General features: G+C 33.9%; 2 protein-coding genes across 2 annotated transcripts in view; one reads left to right on the top strand and one right to left on the bottom strand.

Annotated features, from left to right (window-relative positions):
* The window catches only part of LOC147383387 (putative small nuclear ribonucleoprotein F), a 73,308-nt gene that overhangs the window by 51,601 nt on the left and 4,448 nt on the right, over positions 1–17,259 (top strand). The window lies entirely within an intron of this gene.
* LOC147383388 (putative xyloglucan endotransglucosylase/hydrolase protein) lies at positions 9,884–14,763 on the bottom strand. Its single transcript, XM_086429178.1, has 4 exons — positions 14,509–14,763; positions 12,487–12,587; positions 11,588–11,781; positions 9,884–10,432 (listed from the first exon to the last, which is right to left on the bottom strand). The coding sequence occupies exons 1-4, from the start codon at positions 14,693–14,695 to the stop codon at positions 10,027–10,029; spliced, it is 888 nt and encodes a 295-aa protein (XP_086285304.1). The 5' UTR covers positions 14,696–14,763; the 3' UTR covers positions 9,884–10,026.

Genomic DNA, 17,259 nt, shown 5'->3' with positions numbered 1-17,259 from the left:
CAGGCTCGGCTTGCCAATAGACGAACCTCTTAGGGTTACGATGGACATTTATATAAAAAGAAAGTAAAAATAAATAAATAAAGACTCGACATTCAGTTTATAATTTTACTCAAAAGTACATTTTCTTCTAGATGTTTTTGATTAATATTTTACTAGATTATTATGTTCTTATAAATAAGTTATATATATAAAAATATCAATTAATCGGATTCCAGCGATGATTACTGAAAATTGAAATGAAAAATGATTGAATCCATGATGGTATATCCAAAATTTTGAGTACATCGATTGAGTAATTGGGTAACCCTAGTGACACCCGTAAACTCCAATGCCGACATATAGTTTTAAAACTCAAAAACTTTATTCGACTAGATGGAATAGCGCGAAGACTCATACGACCGACTCATACATGTTAAACAAAAATGTTTAAATTTTATAATTATTTAAAAAATAACTTTAATACTTTAAAATAAATAACAATATGACATTTTGCTCTCCACAAGATATTAAATGTAACCAAATAGACTAATGAAACACTGATTCGAAAAAATCCACAAGAAATTCACTCGCTGAAGTGGATGTACAGAACTACATATCATTTTTCCTTGCGTATCCCAAGAAAAAGATCTATGATTTTGTGCACATGCCACATCAACTAGTGAATTTTGAGTCAATTTATCATGACTTAACAAAATAACTTGATCAAATTTTTATCCGACTCAGAGCATTTTCGAGCTTATTTGGTCAAGTTGGTTCGGTTATGTTTCGGGGCTGAATCACCTCAAAATCTAATCAATGCAAATGAAGTTGACTCCATATGGTACAACATAGGTGGAACTTAGACCTAGAAAATTCTTAACCATTGACATCATCTTCCATGCAGTTGGTGGAACCCACCATTCTTAGGGTCCCACCTAAAGACCGATAAGGATACTATAATGATTTAATCTACAGTAGAGCTTTGGCCAGATCATTTACCATCTTATATTGGTGATGTCTAATCTAATGGTTTATATCGATTGAGTCGAGAGTCAATCGAACTCTGGAGATTTTTGAACACTTGACCTACCATTTCTGAGGAGCTTATCAAGTCTTGGCTTACCAATAGACCAAACCCTTGGGGTTATGATGGACATCTATATAATAAATAAATAAAAAGTAAAAATAAATAAATAAATAAAGACTCCACATTCACTTTAAATTGATTATAATTTTTCTCAAAATACATTTTCTTCTAGATGTTTTTTATAATATTTAATTAGATTATTATGTTCTTATAAATAAGTTATGTATAAAAATATCTATTAATCGGATCGTGGACATGATTACTAAAAATCGAAATGGCAAATGATCGAATCCATGATGGTATATTCAAAATTGACTTATCGATTTTGAGTAATTGGGTAATCCTAGTTACACCCTTAAAACCCCAATGCCGACATATAGTTTTAAAACTCAAAAACTTTATTCAACTAGATGGAATAACTTGAAAACAAATGAGACTGACTCATACACGTCAAACAAAAATATTTATAATTTATAATTATTTAAAAAATAGTTTTAATACTTTAAAATAAATAACAATATTACATTTTGCTCTCCACAATATATTAAATGTAACCAAATAAACTAATGAGACACTGATTCGAAAAAATCCACCAGAAATTCACTCGCTGAAGTGGATGTACATAACCACATATCTTTTTCCTTGGGTATCCTAAGAAAAATATCTATAGTTCTATGCACATGCCAATTTATCATGACTTAACGAAATAACTTAATCAAATTTTTATCCGACTCAAAACATTTTAGAGCTTATTTGGTCAAGTTGGTTCGATTAAGTTTTGGGGCTGAATCAATTCAAATGAAGTTGACTCCATATGGTACAACATAGGTGGACCTTAGACCTAGAAAATTCTTAACCATTGACATCATCTTCCTTGCAGTTGGTGGAACCCACCATTCTTAGGGTCCCACCTAAAGACCAATAAGGATACTATAATGATTTAATCTATAGTAGAACTTTTGCCAGATCATTTACCATATTATATTGGTGATGTCTAATCTTATGGTTAATATCATTCAATGGATATAGACCATTTACATAGCAGACTCCCACATTTTATCCACCAAAGTATCAACTTAAAAAAAAAAAAGGAGTACATCGAGGGTCATGATCGTGCCAAGTGTACAAAATGTGATTCAGTGATGCGTTGTGTAAACTTGTTTCCATGTGTTCATCAATTCTCTATCAGTCTGAGTGGATAGGCACCTTGGGTTGTCAATTTTTGTTGCCGACATGCGCATGCAATCTGATACCTATTATATATGTTTCATAGGGGGGAAGAAATGCTTCAACTTGAGACAAAAGTCCCATAGACAAGACATTGCGGAAAGCTAATTTCTAAGGTCCATTTTAGGATGAAAAGAGTGTACAAGATATATACATTTTAAATCTAAACTCCTATATTGGCCTTAAAATGGTAGAATACGATATTTTGCTAGTCACGAGAGTATCGAGTAGTTTTTGACTATTGGGAAGGAAGTTAGTCTTGAATAGATATATTGACATAATTAAGAACGATTAGTCAAATTGTGACTAATATGGGCGAAAAAAGGAGAAGTGGAAGATGTGCTCTTAGTTTCAATTGGCATTCAATAGGATGGTTGAGTCAATAATTAGAAATAAAGTATAACTTCGTACATACCTTGGTGTAATTTTAATTAGAGTCATGATTTTTTTACTCCCCCCTCTATTCTCCCGATGTGACATGTGATAGAACCGTTGATTTTTCTTTTCTCAGGATGCACAATTGCACATCCCCATAAATATGTGCAACTGTGCATCCCGAAAAAGAAAATCTATGGTTCTATCACATGCCACATCGGGAGAGTAGAGAGGGAATATATTAGAGGAGAGTCAAAAAATTATTATTCTTTTAATTATGAATGAAGTCGTTAGTATTAGTTGATGAGACTAGAGAGAGAATCATAAGTCATAGTTTATACTTTAGAGCAATTGATTTCATTATTTCGGATTTATTATGTGTAAGGATGAGGAAATTGATAAAAATGTTACTAATACAATCATGAGAAATTCTCCAAAACATTATCAACTTTTGACGAAATTTCAATTTTTGCTCACAATTCATTTTAAATCCCAAAACATGAAGAGTGAGATCGCAAGATTTTCAAAGTGACGATTTCACTGATATAAAGTAGTGAGATATTGTTGATATTTATTTGAAAAGTGTTGTGAGATGTCTAGTGTTTCTATTGGGCTTAGACTTCAAGAAGTAAGGAAGTATCAAAAGGGACCTTTCCCGATGCGTAGTAGGCTTGGCCTGATTTTTTTGGGTATATATTGTATTTTCGAGTAGGGTTTCTTATGTGTTCTTGCTCTATAAGGTTTTTTGCAGCTGTTTTTTGCGATTGTGGATAGAGAGTCTGTAATCTTTATCGTTGATAGTGGATTTTTCTCCCTCTCCTTTGTGGATGTAGGAAAGTTGTCAAATCACGTAATTCTTGTGTGTTCATTTTTTGTTATTTTTTTAAATCTTGTTACGTTTCTGTACAACAAAAAGTGAAAATCTCCTTGGTTATAAAAGTGACGATCTCACAAGTTCTCTATTTTTTAGTGAGATCGTCACTTTATGAACTAGAGAGATTGTCACTTTTAAAGTAAATATCAATGATCTCACTATTGTATATTAGCGAGATTGTCACTTTGAAGTACATGTGATCTCGCTCTTCGTGTTTTGGGAATTAAAATGAACAGTGAGCCAGAATCAAAATATTGTTATATTCAACTCATGAAATGGTAATTTACCCTTATAATTAAATTTGGATGCTTAAATTGGAGAAATGTTCATGAATTGAGCATGGAAAAGGTAAGGTTGTTCAGATGTATGAATGGAAAGATCATGAAAGATAAAATTAAAAATGAATGCATATGTACAATTGGAGGAATAGCACCAATAAATGATAAAATAAGAGAAAATTAATTGAGATGGTTTGGTTGGAAATTTTCAATGAAATAAATATTCTAGTTCAAAGTCCTAAAAGAATATGGAGAAGACCCCAAAGGAACTTGATTAGAGACAATAGACAATGGAGATAGCTGCCTAATGAGAGACAGAGAGAGAGTATAGGCGGAACATGAGTGAGACAAGGGAGGATGAGGAAAAAAAAGAAGAAAATGAGATTAGGATTTTAATTTGAGGATGAAATTTGGAGGTATATTTAATTTTTTCATAAGAATAGGTGGAAAAATAAAATCCATCCTTTACTGGATTTTTTTATAAAGGCTTCATGAGCAATCAAACTACACCATTATGGGTTTTTTCTTTTCTTTTTCTTTTTTTATTCCCTCCTTGCGACGTTCTCAGAATTTGGATGAATCCCTTCTAATTCTCCCCTCGATAGTCTGGATAATGTTTATCCAATTATCTAAAGTCGGGAATAAAATTATATAACAAGTTGACACATGGCCAGCCAAAGTAAAAGCAGATTTGTATCCCCCAACAATCACCATTTCACTTTTCTTAAGTTTCTTTGGTAAAATATGTGTAATGTGGCTAGAAAAATCTAATAAACATAGGGAGTGGAAACACCAAAGTCAAAAAAAATGGATGACATAGATCTCCCAAGACTTAGGGCTAGATCCATCTAGATAAGGATGTATTTGAAAGAATCCAACAAAGATTTAAAACCATTGATCAGGTTGTTGCCTTTGCCTACAAATTGGGTCTTTGTCCAACTTTAAACATAATGCAGTATACTATTAATTGCAACTTTATAAGCACTTGAATTAGGTCTTCTTCTCTCTCTATCTAGATCCTTATATGATGTTGTACATTGGTACAAATCTTATGGCAAATCATGTTAGGAGGCGACGAAGTTTTTATATAAAATAATGCTGAAGTGACCTCTTGAGGAAAAGCATCTATGATTCACATACACTTTCATGTTAGGGTGTGCGATGTAAGGTTCAATCTTGAAGTCACTCCAGCACGACTTTTTTATATATCTTGTCAATTTGACCTTTTTATTTGGGCTTGGGACCAACAATATAGTGTAAAGAAACACGATACACTTCACCTGGCCTAAAATTAAAATAATTTTATAAGATATGTTAATTGCTTATCAAAAAAGAATAATGTACTTTTAGTAAAAAATCATCATTAGATGGGGATTGATGTAAGACTACATATTTTTTTGGTAGTGTTTTATTACTATTTGTTTTAGTCGAGTTGACTTGAAACTTGGCCAAATGGAAACACCTCGATTGGATTTCGAGGTAACTTGATCCCAAACCTTGGTGGAATGTTAACCCAACTTGATCAAATTAACTCGAAAATGCATCAAGTTGCATCAAAAGCTTGATTTTTTTTTTTATTATTAAATATCAAAGAGTATCCGCACATTGGTGACACTAAGTCTCCCTAGGGCAGTAGGGGGCCTACAACCCCTGCTAAGCAAATATTCAGAGACTGCACTCGATTTCGAACTCATGACCAAAAAGAGCATACTCTTGTTGCTATGCCTTACCGTCGAGCCACACCCTTCATGAGCTGTTTGGTTAAGTATAATATATTTGTGGAGAACAAAAAGTAATTATTTTTAAATTTAACATATTTTTATTAATTTGACTAGTTCAAGTCAACTTATGAGATTTTAACTTGACTTAGTGGATTATTCCAGTTTTCAAATTTTAAAACCATCCCCTTAGTTGCATGATCACCCATAAAAATAAAAAACTTGATGTATAATATCAATCAAAATTGTATTAAATAAGGCGTAAACAGCATATCTAATGATTCAATCTGAATCATTAGATCTAGATATTTTAATGGGTTGATCTAATGAAAAAAAAAATCTTGACTTAAAACTTTTAAATCAAATCAAAATTATGTGTGGGATGGCTTCTCATGCTCATCCATTAGCTTTTCAATGGACCTAATTAGTGCATGGAATGAGTGGGGGATGTCCTTTCAGCCTGTACACCTATAATGGAGTCTAAGAGGTGAGAGCTACAACATTGATGGATGGATGCCCCACCTAATAAAACTCCCAAAAGTTGAGGGATTTGTTTCTTGATCCTTTTACAGTTGTATGCAACCATTTAATCCTGATTTTAATTAAATTGTATGGTATAAGAACACTTATAGATTAATTAACAAAAGTAAATAATATTCATTGGTCAATCGATTATGAAACTTCTAACCCATATATTGAAAAATGTTTTGGCTCTCTTGAGGGCCTTTTAACACTTCCTTATATATTGATATGTGTGATTTATGGGGTATCGCATGTACACAAGGGATTTGAACGAGATATGATGCTTGATTTGACCCTGCTAGTTAGGTTTGCAGATTCAGATACATCCTTATCAAATAATAATAATTATTATTATTATTGTCGTCGTGGAAAGTTAAAATTCTTGGTCAAATCCTTTTAATCGGTTCTGGGGGAGATAAGCTCAAGGTCAACACTAAATCCCCTAGTCGGAGCCTAAACTCGTGAAATAGTCGATACAACTGAATACAAGTTTTTTAAAAGTTGAAGAGCCATTCAAAAGTAGACATTGATAATTTTTTTCGCAACTGAGATATGTATCAAGTCTTCCACTTGACACAAGGTTGTACACGCTCCGAAAAAGGTCAATCTACACAACTTTCAATTCCCACTATGGAGAAGTACACGCTCTAGCGGGCAAAATGATAGTGAGGTTGAAAGACAACACTAGGCAAGTATGAAATAATAGAGTAGAAGGATATGATAATATACAATGTGATATGATCGGAAATATGAAAAAATGACACATTTTTTAGAAAAATTACTTACGGTAAATTACCATTTCGTGAGCCGAATATGAAAAAATTCTAATTCCGGCTAACTGTTCATTTTAATTCCTAAAATGAGATTGCAAGATTTTCAAGTGATGATCTCATTTTGGTAACTTTCGTGATACCCTGTGAGATCGTCACTTGAAAACTTACGAGATCGCATGTTCACATTTTGAAAATTAAAATGAACAGTGAGCTAAAATTGAAATTTCGTCAAAAGTTGATCACATTTTTGGTAATTTTCTCAATTAAAATTTAATTTGATAGTCTAAGCAGTGACAAGAAAAGAACTCACGAAGAGTAAAAAGAGAAAAAAGATTGATTCCTCATGCAGGGGCGGAGCAAGGATTTTCTTGTAGTGGGGGCAAACCATGGTTAGTTGTATAGTTGAAGAACTTGAATGGTGGAAAAATTACTTGTGCTGGAAAATACAATTAGAGGGAGGTGAGGGTGTGGGGGCAAAAATTGGAGAGAAGTGAGGGAGTGGAGACAAATGGGGCATGTAATGAGTTGAAAATATAGGAGTGTCTCAAAGTTCTGTGGGGGCAATTCCTTAAAAGCTCCTGCCCTGTCTTCATGTAAGAAGAACGACCACATTAATCACAAAATATCTTACATAATTTCATTTGCAGAAAGTGAGCCAAACCACACATTTCTTAGCTAACATCTCTGGAGTGGGCTCTAGCTCGTTGACTCTTTTGTGGGCTTTCTTTGTTGGCTGGATCGCAAATATTCGTTCCAAAGTATCACTCCAAACGAGGGGCTGTTTATCCTCTTTTGTTGCGTAGGCACACATGGTGTCCCACGCTTTGTGGAATTTTACATCAATTTGCTTCTCGTCAAATTCTGAGGTCTCTCTTATTTTTTTCGTAGCCCATAACACAAATTGACTCATTTGCCTACAAAAACAAAAACAAAAGAAAAAAAGAAAAAAACCATGGTCTGATGATGAGGTGTAGTTCATGTGTCTTGAGGTGACACAGATAAGGTTCTTATGAAGAATACACAAGAGATCACAACCACAACCAAAGTCTCTCACGCCGAATAAAATGAAAAAAAAAAAGCTATGAAAGTCTTGCGGGCGAATGATTAAAACCAAAGACGACAGTGTAGGAAGGTAGAAAGGGATATAAAGTAGTGTAATTATGTAACCAAGAAAACCAATATACCTAGCTAGCCCTGCCATCAATATATTATCTTTGGCTTGGAGTTTTGTTGTCATGGAGAACTCAAATCTTTATTTTTTTTTACTTTTTTTCCTTTTTATGTGGACCACAACAGAACCCTATGGGCAACTTTGTCAAGTTGTGTTTCGTAGATAATGTTTTAAGGGTATTTTTATTAAATTCCCATACCTTAAAAGATTTTTATTTATTTATTATAAAAAAGACAAAGAAATAAAAAGAAAGTGTCATGGGCTATAAGAAGATTTATATAAGAATAATGATTTTCTAACTAGAAAGTCTTCACTCGGTCAATACCTGATATGACACGAACTATAGATCTATTTACATGGGATACACAAATGTAAATCCCCATAAAAGATGTGCATTTGTATATCTCGGGAAAATATATCTAAGGTTTCGTGTCCATAACACGTCAACATATTGACCGAGTGAAGACTTTCTAGTTAAAATATCAGCACTCTTTATATAAAGAGTGGTGATAATATGACTCCCCCACATGGCATGCTCGATCGACTCCCCTAACATGGGGTGTGCCAAAACCATAGACTTTATGTCTTGTATATCCCCATAAATCTATGTTGTTGTGTATCCTGATGAAAGGAAATCTCTAGTTCTGGCACAGTCGATTGAGTATGCCACGTGGGGGAGTCAAATTATCAGGACTCTTATATAAAGAATAAATGAAAGCAAATTACTACTAATAGAAAATAATCACATTCCTCCAACAACACACAAAGATTTGGAGTCGACGACTAAACAAATCTTGTTCCTCCATTCCTTCTATCTAGAGCCAAGTATTTTATTATTAATTAAGGTAAGTTCGTACATGGTTTTAATATCTCTATTCATGTTCCTTTAGGTCTTTGTTTTCCATTCTTTTAGGACCTTAACTTGAACATTACTTCTTTGCAGGACTATAATTGGTCTTTGTTGAACATTCCCAAATCATCTCGACCAACTTTCTCTTACATTGTGTTTGGATTGAGAGAAATGGAGAGAAAAGAAAATAAATGAATTTCTCTTGTTTGAATTGTTAAGTGGGGAGAGAAGAGAAAAGAATTAGAGAGAAGATGAGAGAAAAAAAGATGAGTTTTCTTTTTCTCAAAAAGTGGAGAGGAGAGAAATGGAGAGAAACTCTTTAAAAATATTTTATAATTCCAACTCTACCCCTAGATTTCTTTTAAGATATTTTAAAATTTCAAAATTTTCCCAAGTTCTTTTCTATCAATCCAAACATGGTGGAGAGAAATTGAATTTCTCTTCTCTCCACTTCTCTCAATCCAAGCATAACTTTAATTTATTGCCTATTGGAGTACTTCTTATATTTTTCTTGAATGTGTTTGTTTTAAATTTTATTTTTCATGGCCATTCCACTCACCCATCTCTGCATGATCTACATGAACATCTTATGACAATGAAGCCTATATTTAATGCTCTATAACTATAAGGCATCCAAGCTAGGTTTATCATAATCAGAACCATGCATGTCTGGGCTGTCCAATGGGCCTTTGAGCCAAGTTAAGTAGCTTAGACTTGGGCTTTGTTTTAGGCCCGATGATTTGGATCCAGACTTTCTTTTTAAGTCAATGGGCTTGAATTTTGACCAAAATAACTAAATTAAGAGTCCATTATTTTCAAGCTCGTCTTAACCCTTTATATAAAACCCTATATTTTTCAACCAAATAATTTTCTACTTTCACAAAAATACTATCTTCTCTTGAGGTTTAAAGACTAAATTAGTTAGAGCCTTAAGATCAAAGATGAGTGCATTTAGGTCATCTTTCATTAATCTATTAGAGAAGACCAAGGTCAAGGGGCATGTCATTAGGTTCAAAACATATGGGGTATCTCAATTTCACCCAAACATAGAGGGTCTATATCTAATTAAATCACTCTAATTAGAAAGTACACATATAGAGAGAGTGAGAGACTTAAAACTACTTATAGGATCAAACAACCCTTATAACTACCAAACCATAAGACACTAAACCTTAAATGTCTCTGTCAATCGCACACTCAGGAGGAATGCTAGGGTACCTTGACCTATCCGTACAATAATTATAAATAGTGTATTTCTTCCGGACCCACTTTAGTCTCCTGTATTGTAGACCATCTAAGTCTTGGAAAGCCTTCTGGTCCCACCACTTCATTCCACGTGTAGAACAAACTTGTGCTGATTGAGGTGAGGATGCATCACAGCCGTCCACGTGGAAGGATGTGTAGGATGCAATAAAAGGTGCTTTTGACCAATCAGTTTTATCTAATCCTCCTCTTGTTGCCCAATCATCAGCATTCCACAAACTTGAGTATATCTTCATGGGTTGATTGAAGGGGTACCTCACACCAAGGTTCTTGCTGTTCTTGAACACCCTTATGGGTACATCATCCACAAAGAACCTGCAATCTCACAGATCGAAAAATATTAACCGTCCGATCCATAGACTTTTAAACCATTTCCATTTCCTTTGATTGCGATCCTAGGGATATGTGACATTTTTCCCATAATATGTGTTTTATTCTGACCATTGAATTTCTTGTTTTAATGGTTGGGATTTCATGCTTTTCATGAGATGCTTAATCTATCCCAAAAAAATAAGGCTTAGGGCATTGAACTTGAGCCCCCAAAGTGGGGTTGGCTCAAAATTTTCCGGCCCATTAAATTCGGGTCGGGTTAGGGTCTTACAATGCCAAATCCAGCCCAACTTGACCCGCTACTATTTTATATATAATTAGATGCATGATTTTGTAATAAAATTTAACATTTTTACTAACTTTTCAATTAGGATGGAGGATTTTTTTTTAGCAGACAAAGGTATTCGGACCTCTTAGAGCACCCAATTAATCCTCGGGGCACGTTAAGTCCTATCCCCTTACATGCTCCAGGTAACTTCTAGGATAAATCCACAAGGGTGGCTCTTAAGGGGGGATTCAGACTCAAGACCTCTGCTTCTTGAGGCGTGGTTTTGCCCATATCACCAACCCTTTCGGGTTAAAACTTATTATTTTAAAGACTAATGGTAATTTGACACTCTTTTTTCAGACGCCCCCCATTCGCTCCCTAACCTAGCAACTACAGAGCCATAAATCTTTTTCTTGTATATCCCGAAGCAAAGGATCTACGGTTATGTGACAGGGGTGTTTGAAAAAATAGAGTCAAATTATCACGATTCTATTTTAAAAGGATGAAGATTGGACCACTATTTTGATGAAAAGTAGAACTAACCCTTGAAACAACTCTTTTTATGAAGTATGAAATCAACTAGGATTGGACTTGATCTTAATTGACCTAAGCCCAATGAGTGTTTAGGGAGGTCTAATGTACGGCCCATCCCTTTAGGGCCCATAAAAACCCGGCCTAAATCCACCAATTGACAGCCCTAAGAGGGGTGGGGATTGGTGGGGGGAGCGAAGTGGATCGAGTCAAATTGAACCACAAACCCAATAATGATTTAGACCAAGTTTCCTAGTTCTAACTTGGTCCATTTTAGGTTGGGCCGGGCCTAAATGATAAAGTACTTTAATCTAATGGGCTTTATAAGCCTATGGACTTACGCGATCTGGTACATATTCCAAAGAAGGGAATAGGTGTGGTAATGCTTTGTTGGATCAAACCACAGATAGATCCTTTGCTCTTTGTCTCCTTTGCCTCCTGTGAAAACGTTGGTCTGCAAGATGTACGGCTGACCTGTCCTGTTCCCTAAAAACTCGAAGTCTATCTCATCATGCTCTAAGTTCTCTGATGACAGCTGTCCAAAGTAAGATAAAATTAAAGGCAAAAAAGTAGGGGATCAGCAACTATTTGTTTGATTAATAAACCATCACTTCTAAGTAACTGATGATCAGTCTAATTACCAATCGAAAAAAAATGCTAAACTGACATTCTACGACACTGCGCTAATATGGTGATGTGCACAGAATCATACCCTTGCCACATCGGCCATTTATGTTTTAGGGTGTGGTTTGATCATGACTCTTTTTTTTTTAATGACATTATAAAACGACGCAATCTGTACACAGTCGACGTGGCAAGGGCACAAAACCATAAATTCTTACGTTGTGTATCTCGAAGAAAAAAGATTTATGATTCTATGCCTTTACCACATCAGCTGCATATAGACCACGTATGTCTATGGACTCTATTTTTAATACATTAGGATATCTCAACCCTTCCAATTTCATGAAAATTTCCTGACATGCAACAAAGTAAGTCACAGAACCACCGAAACTCCAACACACGATCAAAGGAATCAAACCCTAGTCACTAGTTTTATCGTAAAACCAAGTATGAATGTATTAAGGCATGATTGATTAAAAACCAATCTTCTAGGTTCTCAAATTGGATTTTTATTAGAACCCAAATCCTCGATCAGATCCAAAGTTATTAGATCACAACTTTAGCGGACTTTTGTTGGACTAAAATTAAGTACTTAGATGTAATTGAAATGGCTTACATAGAAAGCGGTAACGATGCCAGCTGAATCACCTCCAACCATCTTTATTCTCATGCTGAAATGCCCAAACAAGTACTTCCCTTTTGATTGAAATCCGGTTCCTTTACAATTGACAAATAACCGTCATTTTAACACTTGTTTTTCCTTTTTTAGATCAATTTGGGACCAATTCGATAAGAATCAGATGTCGATGATGTTAGGGTCCAATTATGATCTAATAATAACAATAAGATCAGACTTGAGTTGGATCAAATCTGATTTGATATACAAAATCAAAGTAATTTCGTACATTTAAACAAAATATATAATATAATTAAAGAAATTTATCAAAACGGTACAGTTTTCGAAATTAATTACCAAAACGGTAGACTGTAATAATTAATTTCAAAAATGGTAAATTTACCATTTTCGAAAATAATTTTTTTTACCAAAATGGTAAAAACAGTAAAATGTATTTTTTTTTTATCGAAAATACTCTTTTTTATTTTACATATACATTTACCATTTTAACCTTATAAATAAATCAAAATCCAACTAAATCTTTCTTTTCTTTTTAATCTTCCCAACATTAACAAAAACCTGCACTTCGTTTTCACTTGGGTTGTGATTGGTTCTTGGAACAAATGGGTCGATCTTAGGAAAGTGAGAATCTGATTTGTGCTGACCCTTTTGCATTTTGGATTTATCTAGGGTTTTTGAACTCAACCCAACTTCCATTGTAGCTTTTCTTGAAATGGGTATCTAATTTCACAAAGAAAACTTACAAAAGAAGAGAGAGAGAGAGAGGCTTAGAAGCTAAGGAAGAGAGGATTAGAGCGAGAAGATTTGGGGATTATTGAGGAGTGAGAGAAAGAGGAGTAGTGGAGAGAATCATTTTTAGGATTTTTTTTTTCCAGTTTTTCTTCTTTGACGATAGTGTAATGCAAGTGAGTGAGAGTAAGATTTTTTCCTAATTTCAGTCAAAAAAATAAAATTTCAGTAAAAAAAAAAAAAAAGTATTTTCGATAAAAAAAAATTACATTTTACTGTTTTGGTAAAAAAAATTATTTTTGAAAACGATAAATTTACCATTTTCAGAATTAATTGCTACAATCACAGTTTTGATAAATAATTGAAATGTGGTGTATGTTTTGATAAATTTATCATATAATTACATACTTCCTAGATCTGTGATCCAAAATAGAACTGTTAGATTATCATCGGATCTTTATCGAAACCCAAATCCGTGATCCAGATCCAACTCCAAAATTATTGGATGGGAGAAAATTTGGTCATGTTTGCTTCGTCAGTCATGATGGAATGTCAAGTTGATTTATATAAAATCTTACTCTTTTTTAAGAATTAAAATCTGAGAGCTACTATTGCCACACCTACTTTGACTAACACCACAGATATTGGGTGATTTACATAGGAATTGATGTAGCATTAGTAAAAATTGGTGTGACATTATTGACTTTCTGGAATTTTTACCATGTCATATAAAAGTGAGATTTCTTGATTGTAGCATCTATTAGTTTAACTTATAACAGGAAAAAACCCAGAGAAATTTATCAACTCATGGACCAAAGATTTTGAAATACTATGACAACTACTTTGACAACACACGTAAATTCCGAAATATTCATCAAATTATATTTATACTAATGTGGTAGTTAGTTTTTATTTTATTTTTAATACGATAAGATAACAGTGAGGTAATTAATATTTTGCCAAATTAATATTAAGATAATTTACCGTATTTATTGAGAGTCACGATTCGAAACAACTAAGTTAGGAGTCCGATGTGTTTTAAACTCCAAAAATACATGTCACCTCAACTTTTGCTAATTCCACCCCAATTTAGTTGTAAATCACTACACATCTTGGGGTGGCATTAGCAAAAGTTGGTGTGGCAATATAAGCTCTAAAAAATTATTACATTTGACATAAAAATCAATGAATAATCCCTGTCTAATTCCTTTTTATTCATCTATTTTCTTCTCTAACAAAAACAAAAAACAAAAAACGATAAGAAAATAATACCTGAATATTTGTCGAGTACGAGATTAACCTTATAACCACCATTAATGTACTTAATGTGATCACTAGCCCAAGTGGGTACGTAATTTTTCTGAAATGGAACATCAACTGGCTTCTTAGGCAACGCCCCGACGACCAATCCGCATAATCCACACATAATCACACCGATAAACCATTCGTTAATCTTCATTTTTTTTTTTTCAAATTAAAATTGAAAAAAAAAAAAAAAATTGAGATGCAAATAAGAAAGTATTGGTGTATTAGAAGTATAAGAGAGGGATATTAGAAATGAGATCTTAGTGACCCTATAACATATATATAGGGAGGTAAAGTGGGGTGACGAGATTTGGGATTTGGGTGATTGATTGGAGAGCACTAAGTGTCAAATTTTGATTGGTTGTTGAGTTGGGAGCGATTAGCGGAGTAATCAGGGATGATGATGATGAGCGTGTGAGCCCAATGTATGGGGCACCGACCGGTGTTAGTGCGTAAACATGATCGTGTCTTGGGTCTGTTTTTCAACATCTACTTTGACTCATATAAATAAACTATATTGCTTTTAATATCAAATTAAAATTTGTTAGAATCCTCTTGAGGAGTATGTAGAATTGTAGATAATTAATAGTTTTAAAACTCGTTGAGTCGACTCAACAATCACCTCAAAATCCAATCGAGTCAACTTGATAAATCATATATTATTTTTTATTTTAAATACTATTTTTCATTATATAAGATTCTTAGAATTTGAAGATAATAAATTTTTAGTCTATTTAAAATCTAACTGAGTTGGGTTGGAAAGTAATGACTTGACCGAGGTCAATTCACTTGTTAGGTTCGAGTCTATTTCTTAAAGGGCATTAATGAAAAATTAATGGTTGTAGAAATGATTAACGTCCCCATGAAATCTTGGACGTTACCAATTTTCTTTATTATATTATTTTCATTTATTTTGAAGAAAAAAATAACATCCACAAAACTCATGGATCAATAACCTAACCAATTTCATTATATATCCTACTAGTAAGTAAGTTACAATTATGGAACGAGTCGTGCTGGAGTGACCTCAACATGGTACCTCATATTGCACTTCTTGACGTGAAAGTGGATAGAAACCATAGATGCTTTTTCACTCGTATCTCGATGAAAAGCATCTATGGTTCCCATACACTTTCACGTCAAGAAGTGCGGTATGAGGTTCCAGTCTGAGGTCACTTCAGCATTATTCTCATTGAAATACCGATATAAATTGAAATATTAACTTGTGGGTGTGATCAGTGGGATGCTCCTATATTTTCAAACTGATGCCTCAATTCACCGTGGTCATTTTCTCCGAGATTAGTTTAAATGACCTAATTGCCTTTTATGAAACTACCTCTATGAATGGGGTTTTAATTAGAGTGGTGAATTGCAAACTTAAATTCAAACCAAGCAAATTGTCAAATCATGCAACGTAGGGTCAAACACTTGAAGCCGATGCACGATCCTATTGTATTGGGCACGTAACCAAACTTGCCCATGTCTCAGTATGAGCATTAATTCCTCAAGGGCTCACCCACGAGGACGGACCCTCACTTACCTAGTGTGTGTCATGTGTGGGTGTTACACGTGCCCTGAGACCAATCTTTGGACAAGACCATGGTCTTTGCCCAGGTACGACCTAGTCCACTATCTATAGGGATTGTGAGCGATAGTCTCACATCGCTTGGGTATCAGGACCTTGGGTTATAAATAAACTTAGGGCAATCCTCACCTTACAAGCCGGTTTTGTAAAGATGAGTTAGGCCCATGAGCTTCTACAGGGTTACCTTGTTATCAAATAAAAAATAAAAAATAAAAAATTGTCCATGTCTTAGTCTCCTCATTGCCCACTTGTGAGAGTTTGTCCCTGCTTACTTGGTATGCGTGGTTTGTGGGGTATTGCATGTACTCAAGGGATTTGGGTAAGATATGATGCTCTAAGAGGCCAATTACCTCACCCTTGCTAGTCGGGCCTATGGGTCTAGAAAAAAATAAAAACAAAACAAAACTTGTCCATGTCTTTTGTTGGGCTTGGGCTTGGGTTTGGGTTGGATGGAAACTTTAATTGAGCTCAGGCAAAGGCCTTTCACTATCCAACCTAAACCGATCCTGACTTAGAATTAATTATGCATATGGTATTACATACTAAATACCATGTTTTTTGGATGGTTTTAAGGAAGGGGGGAGTTTTTTATTTGAGAAATAAAATAGTTTTTATTGAACAAATTAATTAATAGAAACAATACCCATTCCTTAAGACATATAAATGAGTTTAAAAGTTAAATAATGTAAAGTTGTAAACAATATCAATGGAAAGAAGCAATCTTTTTTATGAATATCCTACCTATTAAATAGATCATTTAATGTGAAATTCAATATTAAATGATAAATGAAAATCGCCTTAGCCTGTTTTTTTTTTATTTTAAAAGGTGAACTTATTTTTAACAAGTTTAGAAGCTCGGTGTTGGAGAGATTTGAACTTAGGTCTATAGTACCATCGTTCAAAGACTTTACCAATTAAGCTAATTGGCCACTGTGTCTTAAAGTGATGTTCAAAGGAGACAAGTAGGAGTGTCAACGGATAATCATTTAACAAGAACAAAAATTGAAAACCCAGGTTTCACTTCCCTTTTTAAGAATTAGAATCGTTGGGTTCTATCCAACAAATACCTTAAACCGATTTATTTTTACAATATACATGTTTTAAGGTTTTCCTACATTTTTAAATTTATATAA

Source organism: Akebia trifoliata, chromosome 16 (assembly GCF_017979445.1).
Source record: "Akebia trifoliata isolate Shusen 1 chromosome 16, ASM1797944v1, whole genome shotgun sequence".
Classification (NCBI taxonomy): Eukaryota; Viridiplantae; Streptophyta; class Magnoliopsida; order Ranunculales; family Lardizabalaceae; genus Akebia; species Akebia trifoliata.
Note: the sequence above shows the minus strand (reverse complement) of the source record. Positions and strands in the feature narration are given on the sequence as shown.

Coding starts and splice junctions, on each gene's coding strand:
- LOC147383388 (XM_086429178.1), bottom strand. CDS start 14,695: ATGAAGATTAACGAATGGTTTATCGGTGTGATTATGTGTGGATTATGC. Junction 12,588..14,508: donor CGTACTCGACAAATATTCAG/GTATTATTTTCT, acceptor TCAATTGTAAAG/GAACCGGATTTCAATCAAAA. Junction 11,782..12,486: donor GCATCGTTACCGCTTTCTAT/GTAAGCCATTTC, acceptor TACTTTGGACAG/CTGTCATCAGAGAACTTAGA.